Genomic DNA, 22,861 nt, shown 5'->3' on the forward strand with positions numbered 1-22,861 from the left:
ATATTTTAAAGGCTACCAACAGTCAGAGGAAGACAGACAAAGAGCGAGGTCTGGAAGGGTCTGGAGCATGGGGTCTTTTGCCCCCATGGAGTTGGGGTACGTCCCCTCCCTGCCTGCGAATGAGCTCTTGTTCACCTTCCTGTTGGTCTCGATGTGTTTAGCTTCCGGGAAACTTTCTAAGCCCTGTCCTTTTAGGGTTTTTTTTTTTTCTTGGAAGCTTCGTGATTGGTTAAATCATTGGTCATTAGTGATCACCTAAGCCATCAGCCCCTCTCCCCACCTCCAAGGTTGGGCTGGGCTGAAAGTCCCACCCCTCTAATCCTGCCTTGGGCTTTCCAGTGACCAACCCCATCCTGAAGCTACCTGGGCCATCAGCCAATCACGAGCATAAAGAAAGAACTCACTTTGGAGATTCCACAGATTTTAGGAGTTGTATGCCAGGAGGCGGGGTTGAAGACCAAATATGTATTTCACAATATCACGTCCCTTGTCTGCAATAACTTTGTCCCAACGAATCCCGTGTTTGGCAGAAGGTTTAGGCACACCTGATGGTATTCAGGGTGTGCATAAGTGGAGCTGCAGATCAAAGGCCATCAGCGAAAGCAAGCAGCACCTCAGAAGGGAGCCCAACCTCTCCTGTGGCTCCCACCCATGCGGGCTGAGGCTCAGGTTTCTTTAGACTTTAGAGGGAGAGAATGTATCCTGTCATTAAGACTCGTTTATCCCAGATCTATCCTGATTCCTATGTATAGCATGTCAGGTGGTATTAAATTGTAGCATGTTGAAAAGTGAGATAGAGGCTGGGCACGGTGGCTCACGCCTATAATCCCAGCACTTTGGGAGGCCCGGGTGGATCACTTGAGATCAGGAGTTCGAGACCAGCCTGGCCAATATGGCAAAACTCCATCTCTACTAAAAAAATAGCCAGGTGTGGTGGTGGGTGCCTATAATCCCAGCTACTCAGGAGGCTGAGGCAAGAGAATCTCTTGAGCCCGGGGGGCAGAGGTTGCAGTGAACCAAGATTGTGCCATTCCACTTCAGCCTGAGCAACAAGATCGAGACTCCATCTCAAATAATAATAATAATAATAATAATAATTTAAAAAGTGAGATAGAATTCATCTCTCCATAATGAAACGTATATATGGATTACTGCTGGTGGACAGCCTGACAGTAGTGCCACAGACGCAGGATCATTTGCAGAAACTTGAGGATGTCATTGACATCAGTCACGCAATTCTCGCTCTGATGAACTTGCTATATGACCCCGACACATTGCATGTTATGTTGTATTTGCACCAGGCTGCATGTGATGTAAGGCTGGTTCTGCTCTGAAGCATGACTTGGAGCTAACGTTCGAATATATTGTCCAGTGTTCTGATCACCTGTAACATTTTTTAACAAGATTAATGAATCCTCCCTTTATAGACAAGATGCAGAGTAAAAAGGAACAAAGCTCTTGGGTCCTGCGGAAGTTCTCATTTGTTCATTCCCTAAACCATCATCGGGTGCTGACTCTGCACCTTGCGCTACCTATGGGGAGGCAGAGAAAGCAGCCCAGGGCTGGTGGGGTGTGCAGAGGTAGTGGTGACAACCGCAGGGTCCAGGGAGCTGTGGTGCTGCAGAGTAAGCCTGGTTAACAGCAAGAAAGGGCCTTCTAGGTGCAAGGGCAGGAAAGGGCCCAGGTCCTCCAGGCTCCAGCCCCAAGGGAGATGGGGCCCCTGAGGTCTTCCCAGCACTTTCCCTTGGGACCACTGCCCCCCAGGTGCTGGTTATGGTTTGTCCCTGAGCCCCACACCTCTCATCTCGAATTGCCCACGGTACAGTTTATTGAGCACCTGCTCTGTGCCGGGCATTGGCGCAGGTGCCGGGGATGTAGTCAGTGACCAGGTCATGCCCTGACCCCTGGAGTTTTGCCCTGTGAAGCAGACAAACATCAGACAAGCAGATTTTAAGATAGCAGGTCACGCTGAGTGCCAAGAGGACAGTAAGCCAGGGACAGGGACCAATGAGGGCTGGTCCCAAGGCCACCTTCTGGCACAGCACACATCCCTGCTCGCCTCAGCCTCCTGAGAAGCCCCCTGGCCTGTCATCAGCACCCAGACTCTTGTCCCCTCCTCCCACCCTTTCCAAGCGGCCATGATGCCGCCTAGGATGCAGGCCACGGCACCAGGAGCTGGTGCTCAAGTGATCCACCAGCCTCCGCCTCCCTTCCTACCCCAGTGGAGCCTGCGTCCTGCGCCCTGCCCCACCTGTCCCAGCCGTCCTCGTCTCCTTGTCCCTTCCACATCGTTTCCTCTCCTTCCTTCAAACTCACATCCCCTCTGCCCACCATGGGCTGAGCCTCTGGACTCCATGGTCTCCCTTTTTCCTCCTTCCTCTGTCATCCACTGTCACTCCAACCCTCCTGTCCTCATGGAAGACGGCAGCTCCCAAGCCGTCCCTTCTCTCCGCCTTATTCTTGACACCATCCTGGCTGGTGTCTGCAGTCACACGGATGACACAGTACTTTGTCCCCAGCTCTCCTCCTGGTGCCCACAGCCTCTGCTTCTGCACCGCCATCCGGGTCATGCTGGGCCCCTTCTCCTGCCAGATCCGCGCACCTCTTCTCTTCTCTTGTGCTCTCTGATGCGGCTACTCCACCTGATGGAGCCGCCTGGGACATGGGTGGTTCTGTCTCATTCCAAATCCATGTCCCAAGCCTCCAAAGAACTGGGACCCTGTGCAGCAGCCCCTTCTCCCACCACTTTCCTGAGATAACAAGTCATCAAAGAAGAAAAACCTATGCATATAGTACCCATCTTTTCACCTAGAAATAAAGCTACATTTATTATACGTTTTGGTGCACTTTGCACAAGAAAATAGAATGCTTTATTTTTGGAAGTAAGAATTACTGATGAGCAACCATAAATGGTTTTTAAAAGTAGACCTTTTAAATTATATTGCATTTTATAAAAGTGTTACTAAGTATGTGATGAGAAATTACTAATAAATATCTTTATCTGTTTCCAATTTAGAGACGCCAAGAAGAACGGCATGATAGGACTTTCTGATTTCTTCTTTCCAAAGAGGAAACTTTTAGAAAACCTTGAAAACTCTGAAGATGTAGGCCATTAATACAGAGAAGAATACATTTTAATGTCAAAATAGTGCTCTTTAAAATTCTGGCACCAAATACAACTTACCCTGAATCACACACCTCTGTAGTGTGAGTGTTTCTCTAAATGGGAATTTAGTGTGACAGTGCTTCGTGGGGCCTGATTCATGATTGCTTTTCACTGTGTCTTTTAGGGACCTTAAGTGTAAGAAGTTGATAACAGTAAAATGATCTCTTTTAAGAAAATAATCTATTTGGAGACTGCAGAGTCAGAAGTGGGGCTGGGCAGTTTGAAAAGTGGCTTTTTGGGCCAGGGGCGGTGGCTCACGCCTGTAATCCCAGTACTTTGAGAGGCCGAGGCAGGTGGATTACGAGGTCAGGAGATGGAGACCATCCTGGCTAACACGGTGAAACCCCATCTCTACTAAAAATACAAAAAAAATAGCCGGGCATGGTAGCGGGCACCTGTAGTCCCAGCTACTTGGGAGGCTGAGGCAGGAGAATGGTGTGAACCTGGGAGGTGGAGCTTGCAGTGAGCCGAGATCACGCCACTGCACTTCAGCCTGAGCGACAGAGTGAGACTCCGTCTCAAAAAAAAAAAAAAAAAAACAACAACAAAAAAACCCACAAACAAACAAACAAAAAAAGGGGCTTTTTGGCCGGGCACAGTGGCTCACACCTGTAATCCCAGCACTTTGGGAGGCTGAGGTGGGAGGATCACTTAAGGTCAGTAGTTCGAGAGCGGCCTGGCTAACATGGTGAAACCCCGTCTCTACTAAAAATAATACAAAAATTAGCCAGGCGTGGTGGTGAGCACCTGTAATCCCAGCTACTCAGGAGGCTGAGGTAGGAGAATCTCTTGAATCTGGGAGGCGGAGGTTGCAGTGAGCTGAGATCGCGCCACAGCACTAGAGTGAGACTCCATCTAAAAATAAAAAAACAAAGTGGCTTTTCTTCTTGACTTCAAGCTGGTGGAGGGGCTCGCCCTTTGCTCCCCGCCCACCCCTCCTAAGACTCCCTGGGAAGGACATTGGCAGCTGAGGCTGGATCTTTTCTATGAAAAGTGGACCCCAGGGACCCTGCTGCCTGGCCTAGCGTCCGTGGCTGGGGGAAGTGTACTGGACAGCAGCGTGATCCACTTGAATGGAAATAAGCATCCAAGATCCTTTATTTGCTTTCCTTTTATAAAGTTTTCGAAAAGGCCAATACCAGTGAATACATTTCAGGTTAGCTTCCAGGCCAGGGCTCAGGCCGTGGAGAAAACTCATGCGAACGCCTGTCTGGGGGGCCCAAGGAGCGAGTGTGGGCCCCTCTAAAACTTAGAGGGACAGATTACATGACGACTTTGGGGACAGCTTGCTAAGTGTCCATTTGGCAGCATTTGGGATGAGACGTGCTTTCACTGTGACTATCTTGTTGGGAGGTGATGGGGAGGGGGAATAAAGCCCCTGCCTCCTCTAACCCTGGAGGCTGCCCACGTTTACCAAGAGAACCTCATCCAATGCTGACCAGCTCAGCGTGCAACACAGCATCCCTGGGCCCAAGAAAAGACTTTTGGAGAGGAGTTTTGTAAGCCCGAGCATAGATGACTATCACTGTAAATAAACTCCAACGTGAAAATCTGAATGTATAAAGCACAAATCAGGAACAGCTTTTCACTCAATCAAAAAGGCATGTGGTGTTTCAGTAATAAAAAAGCATGAAGTGTGGAGACACGCGGCAGCGTGGGTGCGATTAGACCCGCCCCTGCTGGTGAACAAGCCCTGGCCTTTGTCCCTCGAAAAGGCTTTTGTCTCAAAAAGTGGGTTTTTCTTGGGAACGACTTGGTCATAGAAGGAGAAATAGCATTCTGTGTGAATCGGTGAGGGCTGCCAGAATGAAGCACCGCAGACCCAGTGCTTACGTAGCAGAAACACTTCCTCACTGTTTTGGAAGCAGAAGTCCAAGGTGGAAGGTATTGGCGGGGCTGGTTTCTCCAGAAGCCTCTCTCTGTGGCTTGTGGATGCTGTCCTCCTCCTGGGTCCTCACATGGTCTTCCCCTGTGCCTCTCCGTGTCCTCATTTCCTCTTATTAGAACACTGGTTATATTGTTTTAGGGCCCATGCTAATGACCTCATGTTAACTTAATTACCTTTTAAAGATCCTGTCTCCAAATACAACCACAGTCTGAGTTACTGGGGGTTCGGACTTCACCTTGTGAATTTTGTTGGCGGGGACACAAGTTCCTCTACACCACATTGCTTCTCCCAGCCCCCAGAATGGTTTCAGCCTGACTTAGCAAGTGAGGGCTCTGAAGTTCAAACAGATTTTCACATAGAAACATGCACTGGCTCTACAGGTATAAAAATAAACCTAAATAGGAAAAAAAACAAAAACACAAAAAAACAAACAAACACGAACTGGCCTTGTCTAGTTGACACTGGAAACCAAAAAGTATGTGAGAGAGATTTCAATCAACTTTGAAGTTTATTTTGCCAAGGTTAAGGACGTGCCTGGAAGAACAAAACCACGGGATCACAGAGGCGGTGTGTGGTCTGTGCCTTTCTCCAAGGGTGATTTCCAGGGCTTCACTGTTGGAAGGGGAGAAGCGGGCTGGAGCGGGGAGGGGAGGGTGTGGTCATTACTGAATCTACAGGCTGCAAGGGAAAAGGAGCAGACAGGGAATCGTCAGTTACGTATCGTATGGTCTCGTGCTCAGTAAATCTGCGCTTCACCCAAGATAAGGTGAACGCAGAGCTGCTACCTGAGGAGATTTTAACCTTTTCTCTGTAGCTCTCTGCTGAGGAGCAAAAGGAAAGGCAGCTTCCTGCATGACTCAGCTTTCAGCTTCATTTGTTTTCCTTTTGGCAGAGTGAACTGGGGTCCCAAGTTTTTCTTTTCCTTTCATGACACCGTCTGAACACCTGTGTCGTCTCAGAGTAGTGACCAAAATGCCAAGGCCTCATTCGGAGGATAAGCACTCATCTGCCCAGCCAGACCCAAGGTTTTCAGAACACTCCTTAGCGTGGACTCTGGGTCTGGAGCAGAGTTGGGGTGGGCGCCCACCCAGGTCCCGTCCCCTGAGTGCTGGGCCACTGGCAGGCTCAGCATGAGACTCAGACGCACAGCCCTTAGATCACCCACACATCGGATTCTCCTGCTTAACGCTCTGTCCCTGTCCCTCCCCCAGCACAGTTGGGGGTCTTCGTCTGGTTCCTGGTCACTCTCAGCTCAGCTCCAGCCCCCAGGGGTTGTCCCCGCCTCACCACTGGGTCTCCAAGCGCCAGGACTGTCACCACTGGGGCTCCAAGTGCCCAGAGGCCGAGCTTCATCATGGGTGGAAGATGAACTAATTTTGTAATTAACAAAGCATAAAGGGGGATCACTCTCCATGCCATTTAGTGGGGGAGCTTTAAATATCTTGCTCTAACACCTGACTAATGTGCCATGCTTCTGTGAGCAAAAAGTGGGTTGTTTGTGCCTCATAAACCGGATTCCTAATCCCAGAATACTCAGGCAGAGGGCTTCCTCTCATCAAGGAAAACACGTTCCCGAGTCTCCTGTTGATTTTGACTCTTCTTGTTACAAGGCTGAATCATCTATATTCCCCTTCATAGCCTGCAGTTATTTCTTGTTAAAATAGCCATAGGTAGTTGGGCTTTCAGTCAGATTGTTGCTTGTCTTTAGGGGGTAACTCAAATGGTTTATTTAATAACTACAAGCTTTGTTGCAAATATCATTAACTGGTCAAGATGTTGAATAAAATAAACTGTTCAGATGGCTGGTATGTTTGAAGAAAGTAGCTCTGGGAGGAGAGCAGCAGAAACTCCTTTGCTGCAATGAACATGGGAGGAGGTGCCTGAGGACCCTAACGGGGTTGATAGAGGCTCCAGTACAAGAATGGGAGATTTGCTGTCACATGGAGAGGAAGCCACATCTGGATTTAGCACCTCAAGAAACAAAGACAATTTTTCCAATTGAAGTCACTTTAAAAATAAACTTTGGGCTGGGCGCAATGGCTCACGCCTGTAATCCCAGCACTTTGGGAGGCCAAGGTGGGTGGATCACGAGGTCAGGATATCGAGACCATCCTGGCTAACACGGTGAAACCCCGTCTCTACTAAAAATACAAAAAATTAGCCAGGCGTGGTGGCGGGTGCCTGTAGTTCCAGCTACTCAGGAGGCTGAGGCAGGAGAATGGCATGAACCTGGGAGGCGGAGCTTGCAATGAGCTGAGATCGCGCCACTGCACTCCAGCCTGGGCGACAGAGCAACTCTCTTTAAAAAAATAAAAATAAAATAAAATAAATAAACTCTGAAGATGATGGAGCTTTTGCTGGCAACGTGGCTCATGCCTTAATCCTAGCACTTTTGGAGGCCAAGGTGTGAGGATTGTTTGAGCCCAGGAGTTTGAGACCAGCCCTAGCATTGGAGTGAGACCTCTTCTCTACAAAAAAATAAATAAAAAAAATTAGCTGGAAGTGGTGGCATATGCCTGTGGTCCCAGCTACCTGGGAGGCTAAGGTGGGAGGATAGCTTGAGCCCAGGAAGTTGAGGCCACAGTGAGCTATGATTGCATCACTGCACTCCAGCCTGGGCAATAGAGTGAGATCCCGTCTCAAAAAAAGACAAAAAAAGTCCCTGGCATTCATATGGTGTGACTTTGAAAAATATCTGCTTTTCCTTAATTGCAGTGTGGGGAGGGGGGTGGTGGGAAGCAGAAGTGAAAAAGCTACAAGATGCAAATGAGTGGACAGTGGTTCTATCTTGTGACTTAAAGAATGCTCTGTCCCATTGAAATATATGTCTTAAGTCTTTGTCCAGGCAGCAAAGAGTGGCTTATTTGGTTTCAAGCTAACTTTATTTGTTGGCTTCTGTATTTTTCATCTCTAAAGAAAGTGGAGTATATTTCTTCTGTTGGTTTATGAAGTATAGGAAAAGAATGAAAGCAGGGATGACTCCAGAAATATGTGCTTACCCAGCATGGTGGAGTTCTGAGGTGGCTGGGCAGGGCCAATGATTGGCTTTTGAAATGATTGTGCTAAAAGTCACTCATTGAATTTACGATTAGTTGTTATTTCTTGGCAATCACTAACATACTTGTGAATTCTCATTGTGTGAGAGAATCTAACTTACAAATCGTTTTCAAATGTAGTGAGATTTTTATGTATACTAAATTTAGCAATTAATGAGGAATGAACACAGAAATTAATCATTTATTGAGTCTGATTTTGCTATTTCCATAATTTGCAGCCAATAATTTTTTCAAGTCCTAAACATTCTCAGAGGTCGATGAAACCCTTGTCGGCCTGCGGCTTTGTGCCTTAGCGTCTCAAGAATGAAATGTGTTCAGGTCCCCCGTCCCCCAAGGAAAATCCCAACTCTATTATGTTGCTTTTTACAATTGGTTTTTCCTGGTTATTGAAGGGGATCCCCATCAGGACCCCATGAAGTGGACAGAAGTAGGATTAACCCCCCTTTAGAGGGGACTGGCCTAGAACTAAGATGCCAGGGGCAGCCAAGTCCTCCTTCTGCCCAGGGTCCAGGCCCACCCACCTGGCCTCTCACTCCCGTCCCTCTCAACTCTTCCATCCAACAGCATTCCCCGTATCTGTCCCATTTTCCCGTTCTGGCTTTTGGTGAGGCCAGAAGTCCCCACAGGTGAAAGAAACTGGATAGGTGGGGCTGGGTTGATGTCCACTGTTTCCTGGAACCTTCGTGCTTTCCCCGAGGCTGGAGCAGGGGTCACACGCTTTCCTGTGCTGAGTTGGAGCCAGTTGGCCTGGGATATGGAATGGCTTTCTGGGCACATGTCCCACCTCAAACCCCAGTCCCATTCTCAAATCTCACGTAAAGTATTAGCAGGGCATGAGCAGGAGAGCCACACAGCGTCCATGAAGTGCCCTGGCCGTGGGGCCTCAGGGCTGCAAGGACATTTGGGTTGGCATAATATTTGGGCTTAGGTGAAAATGCATTTACCCAGCACCTGCTAAGGGCTGGAGCCCCTGCCATGTATGGGTTTTGCAGCTAATTAAGTTCTCATCCCAGTGGCAGGAAAGGCTGCTGTCATTACCCCTGTGTTATGGAGGCACACCTCCTTGTCCAAAGTCCTGCGGGTGGAAAGGCAGCGACTGTTACTGGGTCCTGGCAGTCTGACTCCAGAGCCTTGGAGCCCAACTCCAAAGGAAAGGTGAAGAGGAAAGTGGCTCTTGGGGAGGGGACAGTGATGAGTGGGAGAATTCGTTCCTTGATTCTCTTTTCTTTTCTTTTTTTTTTTTTTTTTTGAGATGAAGTCTCACTCCGTTGCCCAGGCTGGAGTGCAGTGGTGCGATCTTGGTTCACTGCAACCTCTGTCTCCCAGGTTCAAGAGATTCTCCTGCCTCAGCTTCCCAAGTAGCTGGTACCACAGGCACAAGCCACCACTCCTGGCTAATTTTTTGTACTTTTTTTTTAGTAGGCATGGAGTTTTACCATATTGGCCAGGCTGGTCACAAACTCCTGACCTCAAGTGATCCGCCCGCCTTGGCCTCCCAAAGTGCTGGGATGACAGGCGTGAGCCACCGTGTCTGATCCGTCCTTGATTTTCAACTGGAGAAGTGTGTAGGTGGGGCAGCCTGTTAGGAATGCTGGAATAGGGTTTTTGAGAAAGGTTTCACAGGAGACTGCTTACTAAGGTATGGAGAGGGCTGACAGGAACCCATGAAGGAGGGTGCAGACCCCTGGGCTGGCTGCGGTGGGGTTTTATGTCCCACAGCCTGAAAGTGCAGGAGAAGCTGTCACGGGGATCCGGAGAGATGGCAGGGCTGAGGAGAGGGCTCTTGGTGATAGCTGTGGCTTTGGTACAGGGGTAGCCAATCCCCACATCCCCCCAGGGAGGTGACTGGGGGATAAATACCCTCCTTCCATTTGTCTTCCATCCTGGGATCTTCCACCAGGGTCTTGTCCTGGCTGAGCACAACCAGAATCTGGAGAGAAGAAATCCTCATGATACACAGGTCAGCCATACTGGGCTCAGAGCATGGCAGAGCAAGGAGAGGCTAAAGGAATGCCCTAGACAAAGAAGTTTGAAATATCCAGCACACGGCCATTCAATGAAGACACGGTGGGGTCCAGCACGTGACCATTTGACCATTTGGGTGAAGATGCGGTGGGGGAGACTCATACCTCCACATATTCATATGCATGCTCACAGTGCATATGTTGTTTCTGGAATGATACACAGAAAAAACTGGTAGAAACCTCCCAGGAGGAGAAGTTGGGAGGAAGGCTGCCTATGTCTCATTGTATAACTTTTTTCTACTATTTGATTTTCACTTGTGCGTTTATTATGTATTAAGTCCACCCATCAACCAATCATGAACAAGAATTGGTGTCTGAGTTCTTTGGGCTTGGGGTGTAGCCAATAGGGAATGCTTGTGATCTAGGCTGGGCCCATCACAGTGCTCCCCTCCTGGCCACAGAGATTTGCCCAAAAGGGTTGGCACATGACCTGCTCTTGACGGATGAGAGCCTTCTCTGGGTTTTTCGGCTTGGCTCTGGGAGAGAGAGGCTCTTTCCTTCTTCCTCTGATTAAAAAGCTTATTAGGATATGGGTCTAGAGTTGTAGGTGCTGGTAGTCACTAACATACGTGGCACTATTATGTTGAAACATGTTAGCTACTGATAATCTCAAATTTTCATCCCCCAAATGGCAATTTCATCTAGCTCAACCCCATACATGCCAGGCCTCAAGGAGAGTGGATTATACAGGGCGTGTTCACCAGGAGGGTGGGGATTTGGGGGCCGTCTTAGAATTCAACTTGTTTTCCACACGCTAACTCATTTACTCTTCATAACCATGTTATCAAGTGGAAATTATTGTTATTAACCTCATAACCATTATAGATAGGTGAAGAGAAAGAGAGATTAATTAAGTTCCTAGTCCAACACCACACAGTGGTCCTGCTTGCCCGGCTCTCTCAGTCTGCTGTGAGCCCAGCATGGAGCCTGTCTACACTAATGGGGTGAGGAGGAGAGGAAGGCAGAGTGCCAGGGTTCCCAGGGGCTAGGATCCTGGTTCTCCTCCTCTCTAAGGCCAGCACCACCTCAGCTCAGCTCTCAATTTAGTTAGACCCAGTAGGCGAGGCCCCCGCCAGGCTTATACAATATCAGGGTGATACCTGGCCTTTGCAATTGAGGTGACCTGACTTCGAAATCAGTCATTTCCCTGGTTGTAGTCAGTTGAATAGTGAGTGACTCCCAGAAAGATATGTCCATGTCTTAACTCTGGAACTTACAAATGTGGCCTTGTTTGGAAAACGGGTCTTTGTAGATGTCATTAATTTAAGGATCACAAGATGTGAGCATCCTGGATTTAGGGCGGACCCTAAATCCAATAACTGGTGCCCTTAAAAGAGAAAGGCAGAGGGGAGTTTGAGACACCAATGCAGGGGAGAAGGCCGTGTGAAGACAGACAGAGATTGGAGGGATGCTGCCATCGCTAAGGAGCGCTTGGAGCCACCAGAAGTTGGAGGAAGCAAGGAAGGATTCCCTCCTAAAAGCTTCAGAGGGAGCAGGGTCCTGCCAACACCTTGATTTTGGACATAGGGTCCCCAGGACTGTGAGACAAGAAATTGTTGTTGTTTGAGGCTACCAAGTTTGTGGTAATGTGTTTCAACAACCCTAGGAAATGAGCACACTTATTACCTCTTTTCTTGTAAACCGAGTGCAAAGGGGGCACCAGAAATGGGACAGAGCCCTGAAGCAAGACCTGGGTTTGGTTTTCTTTTGATTCCGAAAATAACAGCCCTTTAAGGAATCAAGAGGTTGGGGAGAGGTTGAGGCTGAAGAACGTTGAAGAACAGTGAAAGAATCTTGGCTCATCTGGAGGATAAGAGAGAGTTCTAGAATGGAGAGAAGATAGACCTGCTCTAGAAAAATTTTCTGGCTGGGCACAATGGTTCGTGCCTGTAATCCCAACACTTTGGGAGGCTGAGGCAGGCGGATCTCCTGAGCTCAGGAGTTCGAGACCACCCTGGGCTACATGGCAAATCCCCGTCTCTAGTAAAATACAAAAAATTAGCTGGGCGTGGTGGCGCACCCCTGTGGTCCCAGCTACTCAGGAGGCTGAGGCACAAAAATCGCTTGAGCCCCGGAGGGGGAGGTTGCAATGAGCTGAGATTGCACCACTGCACTCCAGCTTGGGCTACAGAGTGAGACTCTGTCTCAAAAAAAAAAAGGAAAATTTTCTAATTTCCACAGGTTTTCAATGAGTTTCTACTGCAGACAGAATCCTAAGGTGGCTTTCAAGATTCCGTCCACTGGTGGACACGCCCCATTGAATCTCCTTCCTTGAGTGTGGGTAGGTCTGTGTACAGTCAGGTACACAGCGGGACAGTACACGGTGGGACAATTACCCCCTCAATTGTGGTCTGTGACGTGACTCAGCAGTAGCAGACTAGAGAGGGGTTCTCACACTGGCTTTGAAGACATAAGCTGTCACTGCGAGGGCACCAGGTGCTGAGGACATGAGGATGGCCTCTAGGATTTGACGGTGACCTTCAGCCGACTACCAGCCAAAAAACGGGACCTCAGATCTACATTGCCAGGAGCTGAATTCTGCCAATGGCCTGGATGAGTTGGAAGCGAACCTGGATCCTCTGCTGATTGCAGCCTCGGCCCATGCCCTGACGAGGTTTCTTGCCAGGTGAACAGAGGACTCAGCCAAGCTAGGCTTGGACTCTCCACCCATGGAGAAGGTCAGATGATGAATATGGATCATGTTGCTAAGTTTACGATACTTTGTTATACAACAATAGAAAAGGAATGCAGTTTCTGACCAAAGTTCCTCCCAAATTGCAACTGAATAGGAATGGGTGAGCTTGAGCCTTGATTTTGTGCTTTTTTGCTGATTTGGTGGTTTTTTATGACCAAGTATTAAAAATGGGTGTATATTTTAAAGTCATATTTTGAGACAAATCACACAGTTTAAAAAACAAGTTTAAAAGTCTCTAAAGAAAATAGAGAACAGATGAGCAAAAGTTGATCAGTGTTAAACATAAATGTGTTCCAGATGGGAATGGAAATTGCTTGCTTATTGTTGTTGGTGTGGCCAGCAGCTCCCTTCAGAAGCCTCTCAGGTGGCTTTGTAGCAGAAAACCTCCAGAGAGACATCTTTCCAGGGACGCCTTTCCCTGGTGCCATCTAGAGGGCAGACTTCTAGCAAGTTCCGCTAGCATGGCACCACAGCCACTTCTCTGCAGTTTTACAAGCCACAGTCACACCCTCTTCAACAAGACCTGGATCTCAGCTCAGGGCAAGGGGGTTTCTCTGGGTGTACCATTCCAGTCCTTGGGGTAATGGTGGTTGTTCATATCTGCTATTCATATATTCTGTAAAATTCTCTTTACTTCTTGCCAGCCAGTTCCTCGTACCCCGACCCTGTTGTCGTTACTGATTATTTATGTAAAACTTTTCATGTTCAAATCACTCTATGGTTTCTCTCCTGATTAGACCCAGACTGATGCACTGTTCCCAGCAGCAAGTGGCACTATGTGCCAAGCACCAGGTGATAATTTCAGAGAGCTGAAGTGACACAGGCCTGTCTCCAAAGAGTAAACATAATGCCCAATTCAACACTTGAGAAAAGAAGGGAGAAGTATACAATAAAATATAAAAATAAATAAAAAATAATACCCAAGTTAAGCAGACAGAGCACGGGGCTACAGGGTAAGAGACTGGGTTCCAGACCTGATTCTGCAACTAAGTATGTGATTTGGGGAGGATTGTCCCATCACTCTGTTTCCTCATCTGTAACTACAGAAGGTAATGGACTCAGAGGCTTTCTATTAGAGTAAAGCTAAGCTGCAGTAACAAAGTAACAAATCACCCAGTGGCTTAAAGCACATAGAAGTTTATTTGCTCTCAAATACCAGTCCTCAGATGAAGGGTCCTTGGTGATGGAACTGCTGTGCTCCACATGATCATTCAGGGATCCAGGTTCTGTCCATCTTGTTGCTTTGCCGTCATATGGACTTTCACCCTCATCTGCATGGGTGCAGTTCATAGGAAGGTGAAGAGCAGGGAGGAGGCCAGTGTCTTAAGGCCCAGACTTGGGAGTGGTGTCTGTTACCTCCCCTTACATGCCGGCAGGGGGTGCGCTTAGCCACGCGACCACATTGAATTGCACAGCAGATTGGGAAATGGAGTCTCTAGCTGAGCAGCCACATGCCCTTGATCACATGGAAGAAGTGAGAGCGTGTTGGGGGGCAACTTTCAATGTCCCCAACCCCTGTTCCAGCTCTGCCAGACCCCTCTATGTGTTGCGGGGCATGATTGCATGTAAACTCCAGACCATGTAGGTAAAGAAGGAAAACATCTCCGGCAAGGTGGGAAATACATGCCTCATCATTCTGCTTTTGCATTTCAGAATCAAGATCTGAAGAGCTTGCAAAAAAGTTCTTTTAGTGCTGAAAAGTAGGAAGGTGGCAGATGTGACTAACAAAACAGTCCTTGTGCATCTGCTAGGGAATACAGATTTTCTTTTTTTCTCCAATATAACAAATTAGAATCCATCTGGGATTTGAGAAGTCTGAGCTAAGGTTTCTGGATCTGTTTGCATGTGGAACAATGATGAAAAGAAGAAAATGATAAGTCAGTTTTAAAGAACTTTTCTTGTGTTTCAAGTGGAAAAAAGGCTTGAGAATTTTTTTACATTTTACTCTGGTGTAGAAGGACGGTGATATTTAAAGAGTTAGAATGAGCATTAAAACAAAGACATGAAAATAATTGAACCCATCAATTGTATTTTTATATGCTGGCAGTAAGACCTTAAAAATAATAATGTATCTAATTCTCACAAAAATATGTTAAAATGAGGACTATCATGTCCATTTTAAAGAGATGAAATGGAGGCAGATAATTTGTGTAAAGTCAAACAGTTAGTAAGTCTTGGATCTGGGAGTTGAAGTTAGATCATTTGGCTCGAGTCTATCAGAGACCTGCAACCCTTTTCTGTAATGCATCATATAGTAAATCTTTTGGGCTTTGCAGACATGCAGTCTCTGCTGCAGCTGCTCAGCTCTGCTGTGTAGCATGAGAGCAGCCATAGACAATATGAAAATGAGTGAGTGTGGCTGTGTTCCAATAAAACTTTATTAATGAACACTAAAATTAAGTTCATAGAATTCCACATCACAAAATATTTTTCTTTTTGAATTTTTTCAACTACTTACAAATGTAAAAACCATTTTTACCTTGTGGGCCATTGTTTGCTGACCCCGGGTCTATGCGGTTAACCTTGACCTTTTTCAACATGTTAAAGAGGTTAACCCACATTTACCGAGAGCCACTGCCCCGGGCACTGTGTGGGGTGCTCCATGTCCTGGTCCACGGACTTGCTACCTTCATCTAGAGGTACCTCCTGCTACCGTTATTCACACTTTATAGATGAAGAAAGCAAAGCAGTCCTACTACAGGTGGAACAAGGACACGCAGCCAGCCAGGAACTGGGCTGACATCTGCTGATGGACAGGAAGGAAGGATTTGGGTCAGCCATCAAGACTCTCTCAGGACCTGAGGAAAAGGGCGGGAAACTTAGGAGCAAGATGGCAGGAGGGCAGATGCTCCGTGAGGATGGCAGGAAGAGGACATGTATGCTTAATATTCTGGAAAATCCTCTGGGGTAAGGCCAGGCATGGTGGCTCATGCCTGTAATTCCAGCACTTTGGGAGGCCAAGGCAATTGGATCAATTGAGGTCAGGAGTTCAAGATCAGCCTGGGCAACATGGTGAAATCTCGTCTCTACTAAAAATACAAAAATTAGCTGGGCATGGTGGCGGGCACCTATAATCCCAGCTACTTGGGAGGCTGAGACAGGAGAATTGCTTGATCCCGGGAGGCGGAGGTTGCAGTGAGCCAAGATCGTGCTACTGCACTCCAGCCTTGGTGACAGAGTGAGATTCTGTCTAAAAAAAAAACTATTCAAAATCCTCCGGGATAAAACTCTTTGTTGAAGGAAGCTTTGATCAGCAGTGAGCACATTGGGCACACTCGTTGCTGCCCCTTCTCATCCCTCATTCCCTCTGCTTTGGTCAGGTGGTGCCCTCCTTCCATGGGTAGAGCCAGAGATGGTGGGTTCTGGCTGGTCGGATGGGAGTGGACAGAGACCCGGGGTCCTACCGGCTTCATGACTGTACGTGGTGGGCCCTGCACTGTGTGTCTCCTGGGATGGATCAGGTGCAACCAGAGAAACCTTGAGCCTTCTCCAGATACTTGAGTGGCAGCTGAGTTCCTGCAGCCTCTGTGAGCTCCCTTCTGAGCCTCTGGCTCCCAGTTTCCCAGTACCCCTTCTGTATTAGCTTCCTGGGGCTGCCCCGACAAAGTATCACAAACTCAGGGCCTTCCGCAACAGAGATTTATTCTCTTACAGTCCTGGAGGCTAGAAGTTTTTGGACTTCTAGCTTCCTGGACTTGATTGGCAGGGCCACACTTCCTCCTAAGGCTCTGGCTGGGGTGGGGGGTCCTTCCTGCCTCTGCCAGCTTCTGGTGACTGCTGACAATCCCTGGCATTCCTTGGCGTGTGGGTGCATTACTCCAATCCCTGCCTCCCTCTTCACATGGTCTTCTCTGTGCGTACGACTGCGCATCCTCTCCTCTCGTAAAGGGCAGCAGTCGTTGGACTTAGAGCTCACCCTACTGTGGTATGATCTCATCTTAATTACATCTGCAACAGCCCTGTTTCCAAATAGGGTCACATTCTGAGGTTCTGGCTGGACATGAATTTTGGGGTGGGGAACACTCTTCAAGCCAGTAAACCTTCCTCCCCAAATCTTGCTAGGTTTCCCATGCCTAAAAGAAGTGCTAATTGGAGAAAATAAGAACAGTTTTCTACTTATCTCAGGAGTGGGAAAAGATGGCAAAATGGCATGGCCAATTTTGGAAAGAATATGTAGGGTGTTGTAAAGATATGTGATGATTATGAGGATGATGTTTTCACCAATATTTGCAGCCTCTTGTCCACACAGAAGGATTAGGAAGATTAATGCCTTCGAAATCAGCTATATTTTAGCACTCTGTTTTTACTGTTGTCATGATTTTCCTGGTGTCCTTGTTTTTGAGGTGGCTGCTATAATTATGGTAACGTGTGTGAGTATGTTAGAAAGATGTTACAAGTGATTAAGCTACAACTTAGTCACTTTGGAGTGTGTAATAGTTCTTTCAAGTCCCCAGCATATAAGGGAAGGTGACACTGGTCTACAATGACTGTCTCCATGCTTCCATGCAGAAATTGAGACCCAGAGAATGTAAAGACTTGCCCAAGTTCTGTGAGTGAGTCAGTGCTAGAAAAACCTTGAGCCCAGCCCTCCAGATGTGATGACTATTCTCTTTCAAATATTTCTACAGGATTAGAATGGTGGCTCAGGCTTGGCTCAGACACCCCACATCTTTAGGTGAGTGGCTTTTAAATTGCCGCTTGGTCACGCCCACTTGGCAGAGCTGCAAACACGGGCTGCAGAGTTCACACCCGCACCCTCCTCTCTGGAAGTGGAACGAGAACAGGGTGGGCAGAGGTGGGGCTGCCACACCTGCTTCCCTGGAAACCTGAGGGAGAACACAGGACGCCAGGCTGGGACTCGGCTGGCAGCTGCTCTGGGGGCAGCCCCGCCGACTCTTTAGGCCCACCCTTGTTTGCCGTCTCACCCTGTGACTATTTCCTGGGCACCATGGGAGGGGAGGCCTCTTGCCTGAGCTCCTGTCCCTACTGTCTCCTCTCACTAAATGCACGGCACAGCTTTGCGGTAATAGGCTGGGACATGTCAACTCTTTTTTTTTTTTTTTGAGATGGAGTTTCACTCTTGTCCAGGCTGGAGTGCAATGGCACGATCTTGGCTCACACAACCTCTGCCTCCTGGATTCAAGCGATTTTCCTGCCTCAGCCTCCTGAGTAGCTGAGATTACAGGCATGCGCCACCATGCCTGGCTAATTTTGTATTTTTAATAGAGATGGGGTTTCTCCATGTTGGTCAGGATGGTCTTGAACCCCCAACCTGAGGTGATCCGCCTGCCTCGAAGTGCTGGGATTACAGGCATGAGCCACTGCGCCCAGCCAACATGTCAACTCTTTAGGAGAGCTTGAAGACAAAAATAACCCATGTCTGAGCATGGGAGGTGCTAAAAATAGGAACTTCTTAGCTTCCACAAGAGCAGATAAATGAATAAATAGGCTATAAACCAATGTAGTTATTTCAGCTGGGGGATTTTATTTTCTTTTGATTGTCCCCTGGAGCTACGAAATACACAAATATAGATTGACGGATTTTTTTCATTAATTCGAAAAGCATTTAATGGCTGTCATCTATGTGCCAGGCAATTGATGTGCAGCCAGACTTCCAGGAGGCTGGAGGGGGATCCAGAAGAACCTCCTGGGGAAGGATTGTCAGGAGGGGACTGGAGACCAGGGCCATCCTGAAAACCCCATTTCTGTTCCAGGAAATTCCTAGGATCCCCTGGGAGGCACAGCCTGGAGAATCCTATTTTTGGTTGCTGAATGGATGCACACATTGGAATTGAGACTGCGTGTGCTTGGGGTGGGTCAGTGAGGGGGAGGCAGTGGGGTCCAGGTGGGAGCCGTATGGAAGCCCTCCCCTCCCCATCCTCCAGGCATGCCAGTGAGTGTAGCCTTATGTTGAGTGTGTCCTCCAGTGTGAGTGGCTCCTCCTAGTGTGGTCCAAGGACCTGCAGCATCGGCATCCCCTGGGAGAGCCTTGGAAATGCAGAATCTTGGGATCCAGCTCAGACCCAGAGTCAGAATCAGATTCCCAGGTGATTCGTGTGCGCATTGAAGTCTGAGAGGATCTGCTTGAGAACTCCACAGCTGGGGCTGACAAATCCCCCTCTGACCTCAAACTTACCTCCTCCTTCTAAAAAAGCCAGAGAACCCTGCTCCCCGCCCACCCACAGCTCTTTCCAGTGGATCCAACTTCCTCTCACATCCAGTTTGAGCAGGGGGAGACAGAAAGGGCCTCTTCTCTGCTTCCAGATCGTCTGTTTCTTCCGTCAAACACCACAGTTCCTATGAAACCCACAGCAGTAGCAGACCTGGGTCTTGTCAAGAGCTATGAAGGGTCTGAGATTTTACCTACTCCTAGGCTAAAAGTTAGCCTGCCAGTTTGACAAATGCTGCCTAATGACACGAGACTCCCGGGGCAGAGACAAAGGACTTTGTTACTCACAGCACAGCAAGCAGCATAAGTTTTGCTTTAAAATGTGGTGTATTAATGCAATATTTGAGTTATAGTAAGGCCAACAGATTAGGAAATGATTGTCATTGAAAGGACAGTTTGTTACCCCCAGTTCCCAGGAGGAGGGGCCACCCTGAGCTATGCAGGGCTACGTGCATTGTCAGCAGGCTCAGGAGACAGCAGACATGTGGGCAAAAGCCTTGTTTGTGTCCCTAGTTGTCTGGTACTTGCTCCCAGGGTGATTAGGCAGGTGGATAGTGGCCTGAAGTGTGAAAACCCAATAGAGGAAGTGTCTGGGGCATGGGCTTGCAATTGGTTGGTTTGCATTTGAAAAGCATGTTTGCAGGAGGCTGGTTTACTATCTCTGGGGATTGGCTAGTACTGGGTGGGGCAGTCCCTCCAGGGTCAGCAAGGTCCCAGATATCAAAGCATCAGAATACAGAGAATGGAAGACATGGTTAATACAAGCTTAATGTTTGCACTGGTTCCTTATGTCCCCAAAACCCATGGAGGTGACTTGAGGGCCCAGGTGGATGCTGCCGCGCAGTGAGTTTGCATCACCGAGGGAAAACCCTGAGCTCAGAGGATGCAGATGCTTTATAATGGGCAGTAAGCAAACACACCTAACCTTTGCCCCAGAGGGAGACATTATCTTTATAATATTAGGTAATAACCAAACCTGCTCTCTGCTCTGTAGGGAGACACCACCTCTTTCCTTCTCCAAGGCTGTTTGCTGCATCTGAAAAGACAATCTGGAACAAGAGGACAGTCAGGCCAGCCACGGTGGTTCATTCCTATAATCCCAGCACTTTGGGAGGCCAAGGCAGGTGAATCACTTGAGGTCAGGAGTTCGAGACCAGCCTAGCCAACATGGGGAAACCCTGTCTCTATTAAAAATACAAAAATCAGCCAGGTGTGGTGGGTGCACCTGTAATCCCAGCTACTCGGGAGGCTGAGGCAGAAGAATCGCTTGAACCTGGGAGGTGGAGATTGCAGTGAGCCGAGATCATGCCACTGCACTCCAGCCTGGTGACAGAGCAAGACTCTGTCAAAACAAACAAAAACAAAAAACAAAACAAAAAACAAAAAAAACCCAAAACCAAACAAAACAAAAATGGTTAAAATTCTACACTTTCTTATCATAGTTTACTGCAATTAAAAGTCAAAACAAAACAAAACAAAAACCTTAAAAGATAAACCTTTTCGAACGCTGCTGTTATTTCCTGCATCATAAACAGCTCCTCTTAGGAAGGCCTTTCTGGTAGGTTAAAGACCTGCTCCAGAAAACACAAAGTGGATCAGAAAAACAAAAAGTGGATGTCACTCATGGACATTTTGATAACACTAATGTCATGTACATTTCTTTCCCATAAATTCTGAGGAATTTTTAAGTGGCATGTGGGGCTCTGAAAGGTTAGGAGAGATCAGGTTTTAGGGGAGTGGGGAACTCTGATGTAATTGTCTAAGGGCCCAACAAACTTGGGTGCCAGGGCCCTGGCGTGAGGGCAGAGAAGGGGCTCTTGGAAGTGGGGTCCTGGCGGTAAGGGGAGAAACGGATACGGTAGTGAGTAGAATAGTTTCCCCTCAAGTTTCAGGTCATCTCGGAATCTGTGAATGTGACCTTACTCGAAAGTTCTGTTTTTGCAGTTGTAATCAGTGAAGAATCATGAGATAAAATCATCCTGGATTTAAGGTGGGCCCTGAATCCAATGACTCTTGTCCTTATACGAAAAGAAGGATGACAACACTGAGTCACTCTGAAAGCTCAGCGTGGTGGAACTTAGCAGCATGATCCAGCTGTGAGGAAGCAGCTTCCAGGTGTGCTGCCAGCTGCTGACCTAGGGGGTTCACCAAGAGGGCCCCTCCCTGCCCAGTGCCCTGACTCTGGGGTCCAGGGCTGCACACTTGGATGACAGAAGGACATGCCCAAGCTTACCTGGCTGCTCAGAGAATACAACCAGACAGTCAGCACTGACTACTCACACGCTCTTGTTTATTAAGAGACTCTGACCCGTGGGAATGGAGTCATCAGAGCCAAAAGCACGTGTGCAAAAGAAAATGAGCGTTTTCACCTTTTAAGCGAAGATTGTTTGGGGGCTGAGAGGATGCTGGAGCCTGCGCTAACTCCCTGGGCCAGCGCAGCTGCCGCGTGTCCTCTGCGGGGGTCTCCAGGCTGGTGCTCCCAGCGAGATAAACCAGGGATTACGTCTAGAGGGTCAGAGCATCTGCACCTGTCTAGACAGAGGCTCTAAACTGGGGCAGTGGGGTGAGGTTGGAAAGAAGCAGATGGGATAGATACACGGAGTTGGAGGGAGCCTTCTTCTATTTAGGGGCATCTCAGCAGATCTCAGCTGCCAAACAGCCAGCCCCAGGCATTTCCCTGTTGCAGAGGTGGGTGCCTGTGCTATCCAATGATTCCCTCGGCTCACAGACAGGGATGGGGTGAAGAAATAGCAGGAGAAGATGAGAAGGAAAGGGTGAGTGAAACAGAGGAGGTGGGGGAGGAAAGAAAATGTAAATGACACACAAAATGCTCTGAGATGCTTACTGGATACCAGACACTGTCCTGAATGTTTCGCGGGCACTGAGTCCTCCTGACAAGCCCATGAGGGAGGGCTTTTATTTCCTCCATTTTCCAGAGGTGGAGGCTGAGGCAGGGAGGTGGGTTATGGCCTTTCTGAGAGCATTCGCAAACATTCACCGAAACACAGTATGTTCACCAACAGGGAGTTCAAAAGCCACACTGAGAGTCTGGGTTGTCCATCAATAAAAGGCGTTGGGCATGTTCTATGATCCGAAATCCACTAGGACCCTGGGCTACCAGGCCCAATGTCTCTCTGGAGTGCCTACAGCCTAGCCAGGGGAAAGAGAGATGCTAACTATAACAATGGGATGGGATAATGTTGTTGTCCAGATGCAGACACTCAAGTGTTGGGAGGAAACAAAAGCACTGGAAATTGTTTGAGCCCAGGTGTTCGAGACCAGCTTCGGCAACATTAGTGAGACCCCCCGCTCTCTACAAAAATTAAAAACTTAGCTGAGCGTGGTGGTGCATGCCTGTAGTCCCAGCTACTTGGGAGGCCGAGGTGAGCAGACCGCTTGAGCCCAGGAGTTTAAGACCAGCCTGGGCAACATGGCGAAACCTTGTCTCTACAAAAAATACAAAAAATTAGCCAGGCATGCTAATTCATGCCTGTAGTCCTAGTGACTCGGGAGGCTGAGGTGGGAGGATCGCCTGAGCCTAGGAGATCAAGGCTGCAGTGAACCGTGATTGCACCACTGCACTCCAGCCTGGACGACAGAGTGGGACCCTGTCTCAAAAAAGAACCACCACCAAAGAACTGGAAGAGTCCTGCAGGCACTTGGGATTGCTCAGCAGGCACCTGGGAGAGCTTCACAGGGGTCTGGAATAGTCCAGCAGGTGCATGAAAGAACTCCAGCTATATCTGTACCTTGGAAGAGTCAAGTGCAGGAGCTAAATTTCCATGGGAAGAGGTGAGGGACATGGAGTTAGATTGGAAAGGTCTCTGAATGGCAATAAGGAGGATGATATCCTGTAACCCAAC

General features: G+C 48.2%; 2 protein-coding genes across 3 annotated transcripts in view; both read left to right on the forward strand.

Moving 5' to 3' along the window:
- Positions 1–3,195, forward strand: part of ROPN1L (rhophilin associated tail protein 1 like) — a 30,137-nt gene extending 26,942 nt beyond the window's left edge. For both annotated transcript variants that reach the window (XM_063664661.1, XM_054489769.2), the window contains one exon: positions 3,017–3,195. In XM_063664661.1, coding sequence (XP_063520731.1) covers positions 3,017–3,116 — 100 coding nt within the window. In that variant the 3' untranslated portion in view covers positions 3,117–3,195. The remainder of the gene's footprint in view (positions 1–3,016) is intronic.
- On the forward strand, positions 2,139–2,759 carry LOC129037534 (uncharacterized). The gene has a single exon (XM_054489770.1). It carries the CDS (start codon positions 2,139–2,141, stop codon positions 2,757–2,759), a length of 621 nt encoding a protein of 206 aa, XP_054345745.1.
- Positions 3,196–22,861: the final 19,666 nt, after the last annotated feature.

Source organism: Pongo pygmaeus, chromosome 4, assembly GCF_028885625.2.
Source record: "Pongo pygmaeus isolate AG05252 chromosome 4, NHGRI_mPonPyg2-v2.0_pri, whole genome shotgun sequence".
NCBI classification, from domain to species: domain Eukaryota; kingdom Metazoa; phylum Chordata; class Mammalia; order Primates; family Hominidae; genus Pongo; species Pongo pygmaeus.